At 42.4% G+C, this 21,435-nt stretch overlaps 1 protein-coding gene across 2 annotated transcripts in view; it reads right to left on the minus strand.

Annotated features, from left to right (window-relative positions):
- Positions 1-21,435, minus strand: part of GLB1 (galactosidase beta 1) — a 79,920-nt gene that overhangs the window by 22,138 nt on the left and 36,347 nt on the right. For both annotated transcript variants that reach the window (XM_059390630.1, XM_059390629.1), the window contains exons 10-12: positions 18,448-18,560; positions 4,389-4,463; positions 1,952-2,041 (exon numbers count right to left, since the gene is read on the minus strand). In XM_059390630.1, the coding sequence (XP_059246613.1) occupies positions 1,952-2,041; positions 4,389-4,463; positions 18,448-18,560 (278 nt within the window). The remainder of the gene's footprint in view (positions 1-1,951; positions 2,042-4,388; positions 4,464-18,447; positions 18,561-21,435) is intronic.

Below are 21,435 nucleotides of genomic sequence, written 5' to 3' on the forward strand. Positions count from 1 at the left end.
AGCCCCCAGTCAGAGAGCACTGCCTCGGCCAGAGATCACAAAGCACAAGGGGCTGCCAAGAACAACGAATGCAGTGTCTATACATTGACCTGGAACTCACTTCCCAGGTTTCAGCTGCTCTAGTGACCACATCTGGCCTGAGGTGCTCCCCCGCTAGGTGAAGGTGGGTTGCATTTTCTAGACAAAGATAAGGACACATGGCTGGCGCCGGCCGGAGCTAGAGCAAGAATTCTACCCAGTGTTAATGAGAGGGGGTTCGCTACTCCTTTCACTGATCACAGAGTTGTTGGAATTGAAATCACAAGTGTAAAAAGAGTCACCAGGGCAAAATACACCAAACTAAGATCAGATATGCCATTGTTTTGTCATCTTATTGTTCAGATGCCTTCCAGAAGGAGATCTCCACAGTCAGTGAAGGGGGACCCAGATAAGTTTCCATTATTTCAAAAAATGGGGCTGAATTCCTAACTAAGTGTTCAAACTTAGTATCATAACAAAGGGACAAACGGAACCTCTCAGGCATCCTGACATGGCACTCCGAGGGGGACACGTCGCCTTTGTCATGCTCGTGCCAAAAATGTGTTACTGAGTCTAGTCCGCGAGGGGCAGGCTACAAAACAACAGGCCCAAACTCTTCAGAAATGTCCATGTTGCAAGAAAGGGAGCGAGGAAAGACAGGACTTAGGAACAGCTACGGATGAAGGAAGACTAGAGGGACATTGTAACTAAATGCAATGCGTGATCATAGACTACAAACTGGATTCGAAAACAATTAACCATGAAGTACATTACTGGATACATAACCACAGAATGCGTATTAAATAATAGGATTATATGAACGTCAAATGTTTTAGGTGTGATCGTTATATTGTGATTATATAGAAGAATGTCCTTTTTCTTAAAAATATAGGCTCTATTATTTAGGGGTGAAGCGTCAGGATATGGACCACAAATTCAAGTGGTTCAAAGGCGGCAGGTGACTGCCTACGTGTGCTCTGAGGCAACCGCTAGTGCTTAGTGAATCCAAGTGAAAGTGATATGCGTGTGATACTTTCCTTGCAACGTATTTAGCTTTGAAAATTTCTAAAATAAGAAATCGAGGAAACATTTTTAAATACATATGAGGGGCGCTTGGCTGGCTCAGTCGGTAGAACATGCGACCTTGATCTCAGGTCAGGAGTCTGAGCCCCATGATGGGCATGGAGCCTACGTAAAGAAAATAAAAATTAAAAAAATCTGAGGCAGCGCCTGGCTTAACCACATACATGCATGCACACACACTCAGACACGTACACACACACACACATACACGCTCTGCTCTGTTCTCTTTAAAAGCAGGAAAGAGATTCTCCGAGAAACTAATATATTAAGAGCACAGTCCTGGGGCACCTGGGTGGCTCAGTGGGTTAAGCCTCTGCCTTCGGCTCAGGTCATGATCTCAGGTCCTGGGATGGAGCCCTGCATCAGGCTCTCTGCTCAGTGGGGAGCCTGCTTCCCCCACTCTCTCTTCCTGCCTTTCTGCCTACTTGTGATCTCTCTCTGTCAAATAAATAAATCTAAAAAAAAAAAAAAAAGAACACAGTCCCATACCTTTGAGCTAACAAGGACAAATAATTAAACTGTCTTGTGTATTACAGTGTGGTTTTCCTTTAGTAATAAAGATTAATTAGATCAGAAATGTGCTCAGTTTATAGCTTGCACTACAGAACCACGCTGAATCAGGCTGAGTTACGAGCTTATTGGAGTGATGATAAGCAACAGCGAGGTAGGCTGATAGGAAAGGTCAGCCCAGCATGCAGTACTTAACGCTGAAGAGAGCCTGGAAATCAGTGGTGAATTTACCTGGGATGTGATTTATCTGCCTACAGTTCTGGTCCCTGGGCTCAGGACAGGCCCTGCAAGGCAGGGCAGGAAGCACATTTCTGTAAGGAGAGGAACTCTGGAGGCCTACCTGTTTCACCTGGATGAACGTCAGGGGATAAAGGCTTTTTACGGGCCCGGGCGGACACAGAATGGTCAGCGCGTCCTCCACCGTCTTTAACTGAAAAGAAACAAAAGCAGCACTCACTCCCTGTCACCCCTCCCTGGTACTCAGGGTGGAGGACAATGCCATTGGCAAATTCTCAAAGAGATGAAGGGATTTGCCCAAATCCCTAAGTGGATCTAAGTGGTTCAAATTCCGCTCAATGCTGCCCAGTCACCTTCAGTCACGTCCATCCATGAGTTAGGGGCTCTGGATGAAAAACAACCGAGGGTATTCATGAAGTTTCAAACATATCTATTCACAAATGCAACCTCCTTTTATAGAAGGCCCTTAAAATGAAGAGCAAGGCTCTGAGGCCACCTCCTCTGTAAAGCCTTCCCCAGCCCCTTTGTGGGAAGTCGCCACGGCTGTGCCTTCCTCTGAACTTGTCTGGGGCATATTTTCCATGCCTGCATCACCGACTAGTTGCTTACCTTTGCTGTCCTTGCCAGACGGCCAGCTCCATAAGGGCAAGGTCTGTATGGCATGGTGTCCCCCAATACCCAGCACATAGTATACACTCAATAAATACTTATTATATTCAGTCCAAATGGCTGTGTATTCTTGCACCCCAAGAAGCTTATTCTGACATAGTAATAAGGACGATAACAGCTACTGAGCGCTGAGTGCCCACTAAACTCCAGGCGACAGCACCCTATGCGCACACCTCACGGAGTGCTCATGCCACCCAGGGAGGCTGCCCTGGCCGTCCCCACATTAGTGATGAGGAAACATGTTCTCAGAGACACTCACTGTTAGGTTTGGCTTCAAACCCCAGACTTCCTGCAGCGTGATACTGGTTGTGAATTTCATAAACACTTTCAGGGTCACTTTACCTTGCTGATGTGTGGGATCAAGGAACATAAAATCTGAAGTACAATTCCATCAATTCAGCTACTCAGGTGGATGTTTTTCTATTTGGACAGCTAAAGAAATTCAACTCACAGTAAAAGGTTTTATCCTATACGACCATGTCCAGCATTAATTTAATTCAGTTGTATGCTAACTTGCTACCTGAAATTGTACATGTTTCCTTAATAATGAAAATCAATTTCTGCTTACACAATTTTCCTTCATGGTAAACAGAATGCATTTTTGGTATTAAGGCTGGTTTTGCGGGGATGCCTGGGTGGCTCAGTGGGTTAAGGCCTCTGCCTTTGGCTTAGGTCATGATCCCGGGGTCCTGGGATCGGGCCCCTGCATTGGGCTCTCTGCTCGGCGGGGAGCCTGCTTCCTCCTCTCTCTCTGCCTGCCTCTCTGCCTACTTGAGATCTCTCTGTCGAAGAAATAAATAAAATCTTATTAAAAAAAAGAGATTGGTTTTCCTTTGTTTTGCCATGTTGCTGTATTAAATATTTGCAGTTATTTTCTGTTGCATAAAAATAAATTTCTCACAGCTCCAAAACAAATCAACTTTTTCCTTAAGTAGCAGCAGCACTTAAAAAGTAGAAGGTGCTCCCTTTACAAGTGTGATTAATGTCTGATTAAACTAAATAAAGATTCCTATCAGGCAGACAGACCACAGTCTTTGTAGAATGTAACACTTGTATCTGACACTAGGTGGAAAATGTTACAAGAGCTCAACCAACCATAATATCAAAGGGCTTTAGGAACGGAAAAATTATACAATCATGTTTGGCATTTTGGTTAAAGATAAAAACTTACACTATTTTAGAATCAAGATTCTTAAGAAATATGTAACTGCTCATTTTTTTTTTTCTTGTGAGTTAACAGATGTAGGAGTTAGGGATTATAAAAGGGGAAATCCTAAAAACAAAGATGGTCAAAACAAATTGATTTTGGTTTATGTCACTCCTGAGAAGGAAATGAAATCTCCCCTCTTTTTCTTTCCTAGAATAAAATGTCTCTTATTTATGATTAATTTTTAGCTTTTCCCCTTGATGTCTCATTTACCATATAAACCACAGGGCACAAAAATTAGGACATGATTTTGAGATGAAGGGGAGTGTACTGAATTGTGCAGAGATCTATGAAAATGCCTGTGACTTTTGAGAACCCCTGAAAAAAAGTAAATTATGGCCTCACCAGCCATAACAAGGTGCCATGTTATTCCCACAAAGGCTCCTGAAGCTCCTTTGGATGACTAATCATTGAACCAAAATGACCTGCATGGTCTAAGAATGCCCATATCCCCCTGCTCATGCCCCGTGCGCTCACCTTGTCAACGGGCACACATACCCTCTCACGTCTCATGTCCCCATTTTCCCAGAAACATCACCCACCCCAGCAGTCTCACAGAAAACTCACAGAAAAATAGAACCAATGCCCCAGAGTAACACTTTCACTCACAACTGCCGATTTCCACTTCCCCACTCTCAACAGCTCTGTTTATGTGCCCTCTTACCTTCTTCAGAGCAACTTTTCCATATGCAAACTTGGGTGTAGATGGAGGGATAACACCTTCTGGTACTTTTTCAAACTATAAACCGGAGTGGAAAAAGGAGAAGATAAAAAGCTGTTAAACCCTCAGAAACACAGCGATACAATTCATTTTTCAAAAGGAGGCTCAAAGACTCAAACAATAGTGCCAGCAATTCTTGGAAAGGCAAAGGAACAAAAGACTTTCTCCATGACAGGGCCGGGTAAAGGTTTTACTTCTAAGTGTGTGCCTGTGTATTTTGCCTGCATTTTAAGCTCCAGGAATCATTCAAATAATTACAGAACAAAAGACTTCGAAACAACAAAAACAAGGTGGAGAAGATGAGATGGGGTTGGGGGAGAAAAGGAAGAAGGCCTACAGCAAGACAGAAGCTGAAAGAAGGTAGCCCTAGTAGGGAGAAGTGTTCTTTGTAGGTTAAATCTTACTGGTAGATTAAAGTTTTGTATCAGTGTTAAATCTCCTGTGGTTTATATATGAGCATATTCCTACCTATTATGAAACACACACTGAAGTATTTAGGGATAAAGGATCATGACATATGCAACCCTCTAGTGGTTTAGAAAACCCAAGGAGGTGGTGAGGGGCAAATGATGAAGCAACAGAGTGTAATGCTGACATGGGTAAATCTGGGTGTGAGATACTCGAGTGCTCTTTGTACTACTTTTATTCTTAAAACTCTTTGGTTTTAACTCTGAAATTATTCTTAAATAAAAAGTAAAATTAAAATAAAAATTAAATATTAAATACACACACACACATTTACATTAGAGTTAGAAGAGGTAAGTACCAGGTCTTAAAAGTTTGTGTCCAGGGATGCCTGGGTGGCTCAGTTGGTTAAGCGTCTGCCTTTGACTCAGGTCATGATCCCAGGGTCCTGGGGTTGAGTCCTGAATGGGGCTCCTTGCTCAGCAGGGAGCCTGCTTCTCCTTCTGCCTGCTTCTCCCTCTGCCTGCTACTCCCTCTGCTTGTGTTCTCTCTCTCACTGACAAATAAATAAAATCTTAAGAAAAAAGAAAGTCTGTGTCCATCTCCATGTAGGTTGCATTATGATCTTTCAAGCTCCTTACGTTTCTTTCCGCTTCCCTTCTTCTCTTCCTCCCTTTCTTCCTTTCAGTTTCCCTTTTTTTTTTTTTTTAGATTTTATTTATTTATTTGACAGAGAGAAATCACAAGTAGACGGAGAGGCAGGCAGAGAGAGAGAGGAAGAAGCAGGCTCCCTGCTGAGCAGAGAGCCCGATGCGGGACTCGATCCCAGGACCCTGAGATCATGACCTGAGCCGAAGGCAGTGGCTTAACCCACTGAGCCACCCAGGCGCCCCTCAGTTTCCCTTTTTAAAAGTAATTTAAGAAGGAAGATAAGAGACTGTTGTAATGAAAAGCAATAGTCTCCTTGACTCACTATTCTCTGAGCTCTAGTCTTCAGAGGAAACCATTTTAAATTCATTTAGTTGTTCTATTTTTCACAATTCTGGTCTCTAAATAATATACTTATCTGAGATTTCTTATTTGATCTATTAAAACATTATCATTGATTTAATACATGAGAACTTAGCTCCATTGTACTATTCTGGATATCTCTCTTTCTTGACAATTTGGTTATATCACCATTTTCAGTTTCTCTACTGGTTACCTTTGAAATAATATACCTTTATTTCTTTATTTCTTAGTTCCATCAGTTAAGATTATTTTTGTATCCATACCTTTTAAGTTAAGGCTATTTGCATCCTTCCCTGAGCTCTCTTCACTACTCCCACCCCACACCATCAGCTATACCTTTATATTGTCAAGGTTAAAACAGTCTATCCTGTACCCATACATCTTCCCTTCACCTCTATTTTGACTCTAACTTCAACATCAATCAATAGTGCTCATGCTCACATGATTATAATTATAAAAACATGACTCTCTGCAAAATTAAGTATTATATACCATGATGGCATTTCCTATCTTGTTCAGCTTTTTGTGTTTTTTTTTTTTTCCTCACCTGGGGTTTCTTTTTTTTTTAAAGATTTTATTTATTTATTTGACAGAGAGAGATCACAGTAGGAGAGAGGAAGGGAAGAGATCACAGAGAGAGGAAGGGAAGCAGGCCCCCCGCTGAGCAGAGAGCCCGACGTGGGACTCGATCCCAGGACCCTGAGATCATGACCTGAGCCGAAGGCAGCGGCTTAACCACCTGAGCCACCCAGGCGCCCACACCTGGGGTTTCTAATTGCATTTTTTTTTACCTGTCTGCCTTTAGGTTAACACCTCTATAGGTTGTTCCAAATTTCCAAAGATGGTATCAAGTTTTTTCAAACACTTCTTCCCCCCTAGGAAACTCCCTATTGGAACTCTCAAGTCTTCTTACTCCGAGGGACTGACTCTCCTTTAGGCTTGATATTCTGGGACTTCTCTTTATTGTTCTCCTGGTTTTAGCTTCTGTTTCTAGAATCTTATAACTACCTCATTTCACTGGAGCAATCTCAAGTACTTCCCAAGTACTGGTATGTGAAAGGAAAATTTTTTAAAACTTTGAATGTCTGAAAATGGCACATTTAGTTGATAATTTGGATGACTATAGAATTCTATGTTGAAAATCATCTTCCCTCAGACAGGAAGATGTGTCTTCCCTGTATCATCCAGTATGATTCATACCAAGCTTGTTGTTCTTTCAAAGGTGATTGGCTTTTTCCTCCCTAGAAGCTTATAAGTGTTTTATTCTCTCTGTTTTAAATTTTTCCAAGGATGTGTTTGGATATGTATTTTAAATTTATTATTCTGTGCAATTCAAATATCCTTTTCTGTTTTGGAAAAAAATTCTTTGGTATCTTCTTTTTCTCCATCTTTTTCCCTTAAAGGTAAATTAGACATTCTAGATTGTCCCTATCTCTCATCTTTTCACTTTTCCATCTCTGTCTTCCAGTTCTAATTTCTAGGAGGTTATTTTTTATTTGGGGGAACAAAAATATGCTTTTTCAAAGCATCACATTCTTATATTGTGGAAACATCTTTTCATGTCTCTGAAAGACATAAATTTGAGAGGGTCTGTTTTGTTTTGCTTAAGATCTTTCATTCCTGTCCCTGAGCCTTTTGTTGCCTTTATGTTATTTTTCTGTTTATTTCATTTTGGTCCTTCTCTTTCCCTTTACAGGTTTTATGGATGTCCTCAAACATTTGGCCACCCTTGGCCATCCCACCACATTTAATAGTAATGCAAATGAAGGCACCAGCACTTGCATAACCATCCTCTCTATGCCAGTCCTGCCCTATGTGCAGAAGCAAGGCTTGTCCAGTGGGGAAATCTGTTTTAGGATAATTTGGGAGTCAGACATAATATGTAGGGTCTTTGCTCTCAGGCTGCACTTTTATTTAAAATTCTGATTTTTTGACTGTTAAAAAGATACTTCCCTGATAGTCTGTTTGGAAGAGGGGTGGAAGAGTGGAGGACCTGATGGGAAATTAGCCTTCTTAGTTTTAGCTGTTTCATTCTGTCTCTTGACACACCTGCACTTCCAGGATCCTGGTTCTCTGGGGTTCTTTTTTTTTTTTTCTTTTTTAAAAGATTTAGGGGTGCCTGGGTGGCTCAGTGGGTTAAGCCGCTGCCTTCGGCTCAGGTCATGATCTCAGGGTCCTGGGATCGAGTCCCACGTCGGGCTCTCTGCTTACCGGGGAGCCTGCTTCCTCCTCTCTCTCTCTCTCTCTGCCTGCCTCTCTGCCTACTTGTGGTCTCTCTCTGTCAAATAAATAAAATCTTTAAAAAAAAAAAAAGATTTTATTTATTTATTTGAGAGAGAGCAAGAGAGGGAACTAGGTCAGAGGGAGAAGCAGACTCCTGGTGAGGCTGGGAGCCTGATACAGAACTCAATTCCGGGACTCTGGGATCGTGACCTGAGCCAAAGGCAGTTGCTTAACCAACTGAGCCACCCAGGTGCCCTCTCCGGGGTTCTTTAAGGACAATCTACTTCATTACCTGTTTCTATAACCCTCTTTCACACTCACTGGGAACCTAGAGTTCCTCATGCTACTCCCTCAGCCCCCTTCACCTATTTTTGTTTCCAAAAAGTTTCTAAAATCTCTCATGCATAAATAGCTTCCTTCTTGTTGGCTTCACTTTAAAGATTTTTCTTATTTATTTGAGATATAGAGAGTGAGAGAGAGAGCATGAGCATGGGGGAAGGGTAGTGGGAGAAGCAGACTCCCCACTGAGCCAGGGCTCAATCCCAGAACCCTGAGATCATGACCTGAGCTGAAGGCAGACACTTAAGCCACCCAGGCACCCTTGTGGGTTTCATTAAAAAAAAAAAAAAAAAAAAAAAACACCTTTTTTTTTTTTTTAATAATTTAATAACATTTGAAAGGCAGAAGAGTATGTGGTCAGTCAGCCATCTTGAACTAGAAGTCCTTTATATTTCTAATACTCTATGAATCAATACTTCTGTGGAATTTTTCAAAGAGTACATTACAATGATCTTCATGATTTGTATTAAAATGTATGCAAGGCCAAGGAGTTATTACTGTTGATCCCAGACAGACAAAAGCTCTCTTCCAGTCTTCCCTACAGTCCTAGAACACATTCATTCTCCTTTGGCCGTTTACCCATCTCTTCCTCCTCCACCTCACCTTCTGGTCAAGAAAAGCAGAAAACACAAATCCACAGAGGGGACCTGAGAGTACTCTGATTTGTTTTCCAAAGTTCCCTATTCACGTGCACAAAGCAGTGACCACGTCATATCTAACCTAGAAAGTCAAAGTAGAGTCCAGTCTAACAAGGACTACCATATTAGAGGAAAAACTCACTATACGGACATCCTTCTTTAACCTCCATTCACCTATTCACTTCCATTCACCATTAACCTCATTCACAGTGACGGAGTCCTTCTCTGGAGTTTTGTCATCTCATCTTCCACTCACAAAGGCCTTCATAGCCAGTATTGTATTTTGTTTTTAGAGGCTAGACTAAGGAACTTGCTCAAGATTATCAAGAGGGTAAAGGAGTGAGCTGGGTTCCTGACTCTAAGTTGTGTTTCTACAGTTCCATCTGACTTCCTTTATTGTACAATAATAGTACAACAGAAAGTATCTTCTATTAACTAAACATATTTCCAAAGACAAAAACAACCCACAGAACCTTTTCTCTTTCACTTTTCCTCCTGGCCCTCCCCTTATGCATATATACCACGTAAGGTTAGAGATAGTAGCAATTTGTTACTGCTACTTACCTAAAGTACTTCTGGCATGACCAAATATTGACAATAATTTTATTTATTGCATATTATATTCAAATGGATATGACCATCCTTTCAGTATTAAGAATTAAATCATTTCCAATTTTTGATATTACAAATAACACTGCAATGAACAACTTTATGTTTACAGTATTATCTTGGTTTAAAAAAATCCTTTTGGGGCACCTAGGTGGCTCAGTTGGTTAAGTGTCTGCCTTCAGGTAGGGCCATGATCCCCCAGGTCTTGGGATTAAGTCTCTGCTCAGTGGGGAGTCTGCTTCTCTCTGTCCCTTTGCCGTTCCCCTTGCTTATGCTCTCACTCAAATCAATAAATAAATCTTAAAAAAAAAGGAAATGTCAATAATCAAAAAATATACATCTTTTTAAAGATTTTATTTATTTATTTGACAAAGAGAGGGATCACAAGTAGGCAAAGAGGCAGGCAGAAAGAGAGGGGGCAGCAGGCTCCCTGCTGAGCAGAGAGCCCAATGCAGGGCTTGATCCCAGGACCCTGAGATCATGACCTGAGCGGAAGGCAGAGGCTTAACCCACTGAGCTTAACCCAGGTGCCCCCCCCAAATACTTTTTTTAAAAAAAGATTTTATTTAATGATTTTACAGAGAGAGAAAGAGAATACAAGCAGGGGAAGCAGCAGAGGGAGAGGGAGAAGCAGGCTCCCCACTGAGCCGGTAGCCCGATGTGGGGCTCAATCCCAGGACCAATGGATCATAACCCTAGCCAAAGACAGACATTCAACTGACTGAGCCACCCTGAAACCCCTAAAAAAATCTTTTTAATCAAGGCCCAAGTGAGAAGTTACTAGGTTATATGACAGGAGCATTTTATATGAACCTTAATTTAGTGTATACCAAGGGGCACCTGGGTGGTTCAGTTGGTTAAGCATCTGCCTTTGGTTCAGGTCATTATCGCAGAGTCCTGGATCAAGCCCTTCGTTGGGATCCCTACTCAGTGGGGAGTCTGCTTGTACCTCTCCCTCTGCCCTTTCTCCTGGCTTGTGCATGCTCTCTTATTCTCTCTCAAATAAATAAATAAATAAAATCTCTAAAAAATATATAGTGTTCATCATCGTTAGCCATCAGGGAGATTCAAATCAAACCACACTGAAATGTCACTTTACACCAGTTGGAATAGCCAAAATTAACAAGACAGGAAACACGTGTTGCAGAGGATGTGGAGAAAGGGGAACCCTCTTTCACTGTTGGTGGGAATGTAAGTTGGTACAGCCACTTTGGAAAACAGTGTAGAGATTCCTTAAGAAATGAAAAATAGAGCTTCCCTATGACCCTGCAATTGCACTACTGGGTATATACCTCAAAGATACAGATGTAGTGAAAGGAAGAGCCATTGCTACCCCAATATTCATAGCAGAAATGGCCACAGTTGCCAAATTCTGGAAAGAACCAAGATGCCTTTCAAAAGATGAATGGATATGGTCCATATATACAATGGAGTATTATGCCTCCATCCGAAAGGTAGAAGAAGGGGAGAAGTGAAAAATGAAGCTTGAGGGTAATAGGGGGCCAAGCCATGGAAGGCATCCTGATCAGATCAGCATTTTAGAGAAATGACCAGAAGACAGACTAGAAAACCCAAGTCTGTAGGAAAGGAAAAGACTAGAGCCACAAGAGTGTAGGCAATGCTTTAAAAATCTACGATTTGTTATGTAATGTTCATTTTGTCATCCTTAATTGTCAGTCATAAAATACCATGTTTCTACCAGCACCATGGATCAATAAGAGACAGCTTGTGTCTACTCACTGAGCTAATGTCATTCCATCCATGAAACAAGAAGGACAATCAATCAGCCAGTGTAGACTGGTCCTTGGTCAAGTTTCAAACTTCATTAAGTTTCCTTTTTTTGGAAGATTGATTGATTGTGTGAGCGGTGGGTAGGGGTAGAGGGAGAGGGAGAGAATCTCAAGCAGACTCAACACTAAGCACGGAGCTTGATGTGGGGCTCAATCTCACAGCCCTGAGATTATGGACCTGAACTGAGATCAAGAGGTAAATGCTTATCCAAGTGGGTCACCCAGGCTACCCTTCATTTAGCTTTGAAATACTAAAAGTCACTGTGGTCATTTTAGCATTCTGAATCCTCACCCAGCCCCAATGCCCACCTCAAGGAGTCCTAAGATTTGCTCCAATTTCAAGGTCCTTAACATACAACTTGATTAATTTCTGTAAAATGACCCATCTCCAAAGAGCCATCTGGATTTTTATCTTTCATAGAATCCCTATGAAGAAGTGTAACAAAACTCCTCAAAAATGGGTCTTAAATTCATTCAAAAGCATTACAAAAATAAACTCACCCCTGAGTAAGGCCCCTCTCAGGGATTGGTAGGGAGGAGGAGGTTGCTGCCCTACATCTTATGGTTCATCCTCGAGGTCAAAGTGTTAACCATGTCTGGTTGAGTTTTACCCACACCAAAGAGAATACCTTAGAAAATGCAAATGTCATGAGCTTTGTCATACCTTAAAGAATCGTTTGCAGAGGGCCACCTGGAGCCTTTTATCACTGAGCACAGGTCTGTGCAGCCTGATGGGAAATTATCCCTGGGCGTCCATGTTAGTGGAAGATATTGTCCACTGACACCCAATTTGCTCTTTAAATAGATATAAAAAAGAGACCCATTCTACTTGTTAAGTCTCTGCTGAAGGAAGAGACAGGAAGAGCTACATATAGGGGTATTTATGATCCTATTCTTTTCCTCAATGCAAGCAAATATTTTGAGTATCATTTAACAAAACACCCAATTGAACATCTACAAAGTCTCCTAAGAAAGAGCCCACTTTTAAAGTAGTTAATTTCTCTCTTCCAAACCTAAAAGAAGAGAAGAGGGAAAGCTTTCTGAAGACTGTCTCCTTCAAGGGTTCATCTTACTATGCTCTCTGGGGTTAAATGCTTGTGATCCCCTGGGTTTGCCTTTGCTTGCCCTGTCCTTCTTACTGAGCTCTCCATGGGCAATCCCAACCTCTCCTGGACATCAGCCTCTACTTCCACTGAGGACCCTGTCCTAATGACTTCTTCCAGAGTTTCTCCCTCTTAAGTTAAGAGAGGGACTTGCTGGATAGACACCTCCACCTGGATGTCCCCAGAAGCATCTGGAGCTGCATAAGCCCAGAACAGAAGTTGCTTCCTCCTCCCCCTTCCCAGCCTGTGTTTTGTCTGCAATTCTCTATAGTGGTTGCTGCCCATAATACCCATCCAGTTATCCAACCAAAGCTGTAACCTGGACAAATCAATGATTTCTCATACTTTCTCATACCTGCAGGTGTTCAGTTGCTGAATCTCATCAATTTTACCTCCTTAACACTGTTCAAATCTAGAGACTTCCTCTCCAATCCCTGCTGCCCCTGCCACCATGTCATTCCTAGGTTATGGCAACAGCCTTGTAGCTCATCTTCTGCCTCCAGAAATGTCTGCAGGGAGGATCCTGGCAGTGCGCTCACATGGTCATAGGTGTTTATAAAATTTGCAGAAGTAATATAATTTAACCACAACAGGCCAAGACCTTGTCTCCTTTTGTTCCAGCTTCTCTGTGTCGCATAACCCTTTTACTGACGTAAGAGACCCTGCTAAAGCATTTCTGGAATTCAAAGGAGAGCTGAGGTGGAGATTTATTTAATTTGGGTGTAAAATATATCTACATAGTTCACTGTCACTTCCATGGATAGGTAAATTACAAGTAACAGATTATTCCTAATACCCAATATGCTGACTCACTTGCGTATCACTTGATGGTGCCCTGAGGCACCCAGCCTCAGAAGTATGGAGGTTCTGGAGGAGACACAGGGTTTCAAATGTATAGGGCCAGAGCCTGTCTGCAGCAATTTCCTCCAAATACTGCAGCTCATGTAGGAAGGAACTGGAGATTCCCCCAATTTTGTTAATGATCCTAAACATTATCAGTAACAAAATGTGAAATTTTCTGTTTTCTAAACTTTCAGTACAGATTAAAAGACAAAGTTCAATCAGCCACGCCGAAGAGAAAGATTTCCATTCTCTCTAGAGGAAAAGATTACAAACATAACAGAGACAAAAAATAGCATGCAGCCAAAAGAATGTAAGGAAAGAAGGATAGCAGTTATATTTCAAATAGTTAATAAGTCCAAAATGTGTGTTTTTTTAAGTTTTGTGATGTTTGTGATTATTTTAAACTTCAAAGTTTTAAATTTGTAATGATTTTTCTTACTCATTTAAATACACATTTGGGGTGCCTGGCTGGCTCGATTAAGGGAGCATAAGACTCTTCATCTTGGGACTGTGAGTTTGAGCCCTCTGTTGGGTATAGAGATTACTAAAAACAATAAATGCACATTCATTTTTGTTGCCTTATCCAACACCCTTTCTGAAATGCATATCTGAATACATCACTTTCTTCATGTTCCTCAACAGAGTGTATGCAACAGCATTAATGTTCTTGGTGATAAAGTCACCTATCTATTAAGAAGAAAATATAGTGGTGATGGTTTACAGTGGAAAGAGATTGGGGAGCAAAACAGACCTGGAGACAGTTAAAGGTCTCTGATAATCTAAGAGAAGAATAAAGTTAAATCCCTACCTCACTCCCAACAGCAAAAACAGCAATTCCATATACACCAATATTTCCACATAAAATATGAAATCACAAAAATTTTAAGTGCTCCACAGGAATTTATTTACACTACTAGACTAGGGAAGCAGCCATGAAAGAGAGAAGGGTAAATTTCACTATGTAAAAATTCAGGATTGCTTTTTACAGGAAAAAAAAGATGAAGAAACCCCCAAACTGTTAAAAATACCACAATAATAGAACTCTTGTAAATCACACAGAAAACAAACAGGCAAACAGAGAAATTGTGAAAGAAACGTGGATGGACAATTTATGCATGAAAGGGTGTACAACTCTAGTACTCATCACTAAAGAAATTCCAGTGTTTTCTTTTAAAATGATCTTTTATACCTATCAAATGGCAAGGTCAAAAAGCCTGATAATTCACAGTATTGGTAAAAGTATGGGAGTACAATTTCATTGAAGGGCCGTTTAGTAGTATCAATCAGAATGTCAGAGGCAAGAAACATTGACCCATTCCATTTCGAGAAAGTTTTCTACAGCTATCTTTAAACTTGTCCAATCCCGTCTCACCTAAATGGCTGCAAAAACCTTTGATTTTCCTGTTCTATCCTTTTCTTGCCTCCCAGAGTCTAGTCTCCACATAGCAGCCTGAGCAATCCTTTAACGACTCTGTTCAGCTCTACAGTGTCTCTTCATTTCACGAAGAGTCAAAGCCAAAATCCTCCAAAAGTCAATAAGGCCCTAGGGGATCAGTTCCCTGCTATGTCTCTGACCATCTCCTACCTCTCTCCCCTTGGCTCACTAGGCTCCAGCCACACTGGCCTCCTTGCTCGTTCTTTAAAATGCCAGATGCATGCCCACCCTCTTACTGGTGACATTCTGTTTGAACTCTCACCCTGGATGTCCCACATGGCTGTCCTACCACCTTAAAGTCTTTACTCCTGCTTCACCCACAAGGAGGTGTCATATATAATGAGTGGCTAAAACCATGCCTGGGATATAGAGGGAACTTGCTAAATAATTGTGGAATTACTTCTGAATAAATAGACAATGTGGGTCAGGTCAATTAGTGTCTGAAATAATTATAATAATGCCTTCCAGGGTTTTTTCAAGAAAGAATTGAAATATATGAACTCTAAACCCAAGAGAATTAAACTGCATGACATTAATAACATATAAGTCAAGAGAGATGTAACTGGGGTTAATATGAGACAAAGTTTTGGTTGGATGGTTGTACTGATTAGTTTTTTAAATTATTATAAGCTAAAACGGAATGTTAAAGTGTTTTGAGTCAGACATAAAGGCGGGCATACTGTATGAACCCATTTTAGTCCAAAAAACAGGCAAAACTAACCTATGGTGACAGAGGTCAGGGTAGTGATTGGCTCTGGGGATGGAAGGTTCATGACTAGAGAGGAGCATGAGCATGGCCTCTGGGGCACTATGTGTTGGTTACAGGGGTGTCTCCACCTTGTATAAATTCACTGAGTGGGATATTTATGAGTTGTGCTTTTTGGAGGTGGGGGTACATATTTTACACTTTAGCAGGTAACCACTAAAAGAACAGAAATATAGTGAATAACTTCCAAACTGGGAGGAAGATGCTGGGCATGGATGAGGGATAAAATAAGGAAAAAAAAAAAAAAAAGACTCAGAAAGTAATCAAGAGAAGACAAAATGGAAAAGGTAGAAAAATCGATTATTATAAAATAAGACAGTTGAAAATAATCAATGTGTATCAAGAGAATGAATGAGAATGAATAGATGCACCAGTTAGAAAACAAAAATGCTCAAACTAAATTTTTCAAAATTATCTCTTGTTAATGAGGGACATGTTAAAAAAAAAAAAGATACTGAAAGACAGAAATTCAGGACACTTGGTGTCTCAGTTGATTAAACATCGGCCTTTAGCTCAGGTCATGATCCTGGGGTCCTGGGATCGAGTCCCATATCAGGCTCCCTGCTCAGCAGGGAGCCTGCTTCTCCCTCTGCCTGCTGCTCCTCCAACCCAGACAAATAAATAAATAAAATCTTAAAAAAAAAAAAGATTGAAATTAAAGTCTTGTGAAAGATACACCAGGTAAATATTAACCAAAAGAATGCAGGTAAACTTTATTAGTATCAGACAAAAAAGACTTAAAGATAAAAGGTGTTATCAGAGATACAGGGTTACCACATAATGATACTAAATAAATGATACTGAAGAATTTAATTCTCAGTTTGCATACCTCATAACATGGCTTCAAAGCTGACACAACTAGGGGCTCCTGGGTGGCTCAGTCGGCTAAGTGTTTGCCTTTGGTTCAGGTCATGATCTCAGGGCCCTGGGATCGAGCCCCATGTTGGACTCCCTCTCCCTTTGCCCCCCAACCTGCTTGTGCTCGCTCAAATAAATAAATAAAACCTTAAAAAAAAAACTGACACAAGTATAAAGAGACATATGTAACACAATTCTTTCAATAAATCAGACTAAATGGACAAAAAGCCAGGAAGGACATTAAAGATATCAACAGCACTATGAATAAACTCAATCTAAGGAACACAGACATAGATTCTATCCAACAATTATAAAACATACAGTCTTTGCAAGAAAGCATGGAACATTGATTCAGTTTGACACGCGCCAGGCTCTAGGACTGGGTTCAACACCTTTCAAGGGATTGGTATCATACAGACCACATTCTCTATCAAGAATGCACGTATGTTAGAAACCAGTGAACCAGAAAAAATACTTATATTTAATAATTGCTACTTTTGAACTACTTCTGAACATTTCCAGGTCCAAAGAGTAATCCAAATAGGCATTTTTAGAAGCAAATTATAATAAATATACTACATATCAACACAGGAATTGGAGCTACAGAGGTACTTGAAAGAAATACATAACGTTAAATATTTACAGGAGGGAAGAAGAAAGGCTGGGTTACAAAGTTTCAGATAAAGGAAGGAAACACCAAAGATAGGAACAGTGAGGCTTGAAACAGAATAAACATACAAGAGAGAATTTGGGAGTCAACGCTCTAAATTGTGCAGAGACGAAAGCCATGGTAAAAATTAGCGTGCACAACATTTCAACCGCAAATCTGAAAATCCAGATGAAATGGATAAATTCTATGAGTAGTTACATATTGATATTTTTCAATACGCTTAAAATATTTCATATAATTTTTTTATGATTATGATGTTAGTCCCCATACAGTATATCTTCAGTTTTTGATGTAGTGTTCCGTGATTCACTATTTGCGTATAACACATGGATTGCTCCCTACAATTCATGCCCTCCTTAATATAATTTTTAACACTTAGTCTTAAATTGAGACTAAGGCATACTTAAAACAAAAGTCCATACCATTTATAGGCAGAAAACCTTTGTTTTTTAACTTCAAAACTCAGGTGACTGAGCAGAAAAATTGTGGGTTTTTTTTCTCTCTCTCTCTTTTTTTTTTCACCCACAGCAGAGACAGGAAACCCCACCTGGGTGCTTTGGATGCCTCAAAAGGTCACAATGTTAGTGGGACTGAGCAGTTGAGCTTGCAGGCTGAAAGGAAGCAGCAAATGACTTACCTCAAATGAAAAAAGTGAAGTATTGCTGATAGCTCCCCTTTGCACGGCGCCTCACAAAAGCCCGGATTTGCTCTCCGGCATGCTTCAGCTCTGTGTGTGGACACACACCTTCCCACCTTCAGTACAGGTAACTGCAATGGCTACTGCCTGGTGCACAACAGACATGCTGGGTCCATCCTGGATGCCCAACAGCCATTTTTTTTTTTTTAAGATTTTATTTATTTGACAGACAGAGATCACAAGTAGGCAGAGAGGCAGGCAGAGAAAGAGAGGAGGAAGCAGGCCCCCGCGGAGCAGACAGTCTGATGTGGTGCTCGATCCCAGAAACCTGGGATCATGACCTGAGACAAAGGCAGAGGCTTTAACTCACTGAGCCACTCAGGTGCCCTGCCAACGGCCGTTCTTTTAATCCTGATAACTAACCAAGGCGCTATTGTTCCGGTTTTAGGATGAACAGACTAGTGGAGGAACGCACCCACAGACTCACTCTGAATCAGATAGAGGCCAAGACTCAAGGCCAAATCCATCTGAGGCCTCCCTTCATAGGCCCTTTTAAACACCAGCCTTTATTAAGTTCTGCTAAGAACTCTGGCTGAGAGAATGGCAGTCACCAGGCAGTCACCAGCCTGGTCCAAAGCAGGCTTGGTCCCAGACCAGCCCACAGCAAGCACCCACCTTACGAATGACGTCTCGCAGAGCAAAATACTTCTCAGTGAGGTCCCCTGCCTCGCTCAGTGGGGCATCATAGTCGTAGCTGGTGGGCTGTGCTTTGTAGGGCATGTTGGCTCCTAGAAGGCAAAAATATGCCGCTAGTTACCAGCTAATTACTAGGCTTTCCCCCGGGACAAGTTCTTTGGGATTTACGGGCTCAGGGCCATGGAGAGAGAAAATAAAGGACACATTAAAAACCAACTGTCAAGCAATAGAAAGGGGCCTGAGGAGTCAGGATTTAGAGAAATGCATTTCTTCCTGCAAGTGGCCCTCACCAAGCACCTGAGAGTCTACAAGGCCCTGTACCCACCCATTCTCTCAGCCAGAGTTCTTAGCAGAGATCTCAGCGGATGTCACCACCCTTGAACCAGCAGGAAAGCTGAAGCTCTCCCTGAACCCAGCTCCATGTCTCACAACCAGGAGTGGCAGGGCTTTCAGCATGACCCACACCTCTCACTAATAACCCCGAAGTCTGGGATCTTTTCCATGCCCTCGGACCAAGGATCAGCTGAACACAACCGAGGGGTTATCAGAACACACAAAGTGGAAGATGACGGAAACACACATCGGTCCCCAGATTCAAGTGGAACCCTAAGGTCTTTGTAACATCTGCAGTCAGAGGTGCTGTGGTGTCCTCTCATATCCCCTTCAGGAGCAAGTCAAGTCCTCACGGCCCCAGCTGCCAGGAGGGTTAGCTGCTGCTGGCTCTCAGATGTGTCCCTCTGCTCACAGGCTCTGCTGTGTGGCCTTGCCTAGGTTATGGCCCTCCGGGGAGAGCCCATACCCAATGACTGACCAAGGGGGTGCTGCAAAACCCAGGTCCTGTCTGTCCAAGCTGTAGACCTCCCTCTAGAACCAGCTGAGCCACCTTCAGAGCTGTCTCATTGCTCAACATCTTCCTTTGCCCACGTCTGCCACCCACACTCTTGAAAGGTGAATGCGCCCCAATAAAACCTCCTGCTGGGCACCCTCAGTCTGTCTCCCAGATGAAACCCACAACAGAGCCTGAGAACTAATGCCGAAAAAGACGAGAAAAGTAGATGGCTTGGCAATTATCGTTCCAGCGACAGAGCCTCGAGCAGATGCTCCTCCCCTTGTCACAGACGTTCACAGGTAGGAGATTGGGTCCAACAGTGGGCAGTGATCCTCTGCTCCTATTAGAATACTCACCCATGCCACACAGAGAGCTCGTCCAGATTCCTGAGCCCCACCCCACCTTAGATTCTGAGTTGGTAAGTCTGTGGTGGGACCTGGGACTCTGCATTCCTAACAGACTCCCAGGTGATGCTGATGCTGCCCTCCGCGAACCACCAAGGCTCTGGGCCAGCCCTTTCTCTTCTACTCCAGAGAGCATTTGACAACACAAGGGTATGAGAATAAAGCTGATTTTGGATCATCTTCGAGCCAAGTTAATTTTTAAGCAAATGAGGCACAAAATCTGATCGTTCATTTAGTAGTAAGTTCCTTTGACCAATCCTCCAGCCCACAAATGATGGAGCTGCCTTGGGTGAGCCTACTGGTGGGGAAGGTGACAGATGAGCTAGGCTGACGATCAGCTCATGGTTTCATCAGTTCTCTGCACAAAATCCACCCTTCTGGAGGACCTGGACCACTCAGGCAACTGAACTGACTCAGTCCTATGACCTTTCCCATCTTTTGTATTATCAGAGGCAGCAGCCTGCCAACAGGCCCACCGGCCTGTGGGGATACATACATTAAAGCACATCCTTTGCTGTGAGATGCAAAGGAAAATAAAACCACATCCCTTGTTGTGAGGAGCTTACCCCTTTGGTGGCCCCTCCTCTAGCTCTAATGTGGCAGTCACCTTGCCCCCCTACCCCGGGCTCCCAGTTCCTATGCACATATTCATGGCACCACACTAGCCTCCTGAACATTGGAGGTAGGTGTGGCCTCACTGACCTGTGCTGAGCTCATTCAGTGGTTACCAAGTTGAATTGAACGGTGTAACTCACAGATGGGGACGCACACTGGCAGAGTGTGGTGCATGTGCCTGTGTGAGCAGGAGGAGCAACTGTGGGCAGAATGGGCAGGGAGCTTCCCGCCAGGGGTTTTGCTCTCATTGCTCTCTGTGGGGATCTGGCCTGAAGAGCAGCTGCTAAGAAGCACAGACTGGCCCTCCTCCTTGTCCCCAAAGAGGCCAAGCACTGGGGCAGGTGAGAGAGACCCACAAACACAGGTGGGGCTGGTGTGGGGTTTCAGGATGCAGGAGGTGATACGAGCCCACGACCAGCTTTCAAGGCCCAGGTCTGAGCCAGCCCTAGCCTCTGCCAGCCGAAGGCAAAACATGTGGGCTTTTTTTGGTACCCTGCTTTTCTAATCTGTAAAATGGGTCTATAATCTCCTGCACAGATGAGACTGCTATGAGGCCTAAATGGGAAAACAGAGGCAGAAAAGAGAATTTTATGGTTTCTGGCAGGGTTGGGAGCAATGCAACGGACTTTTTCTGGAAGGACAACTTCCATTTTCTGAGTGGTTGTTCTTATCTTACTTTTTTAAAAAGAAGAATTTATCATTTTAAGTAAAATAACACAAAATTTTAAAAAATAGTACCATGGACTGTAAAGTTTCCCAAAAATATCAGTCCTTATTCCTGGACTGGATGCTTGGCACAATTCCATGAATGGAAGGTAGGTGGAATCCTTATCTACTGAATGAAAAAGGCATGGACACACAGACATGATCTAAGACTTCAATGAGCAAGCCTGGTGTACTATGATCTTTTAAGAAGTGACATTTTTTTTTTTAAAGATTTTATTTATTTATTTGACAGACAGAGATCACAAGTAGGCAGAGAGGCAGGCAGAGAGAGAGAGGAGGAAGCAGGCTCCCTGCTAAGCAGAGAGCCTGATGTGGGGCTCGATCCCAGGACCCTGGGATCATGACCTGAGCCGAAGGCAGAGGCTTTAACCCACTGAGCCACCCAGGCGCCCA

The sequence above is a fragment of the Mustela nigripes genome, chromosome 2 (assembly GCF_022355385.1).
Source record: "Mustela nigripes isolate SB6536 chromosome 2, MUSNIG.SB6536, whole genome shotgun sequence".
Taxonomy (NCBI): Eukaryota; Metazoa; Chordata; class Mammalia; order Carnivora; family Mustelidae; genus Mustela; species Mustela nigripes.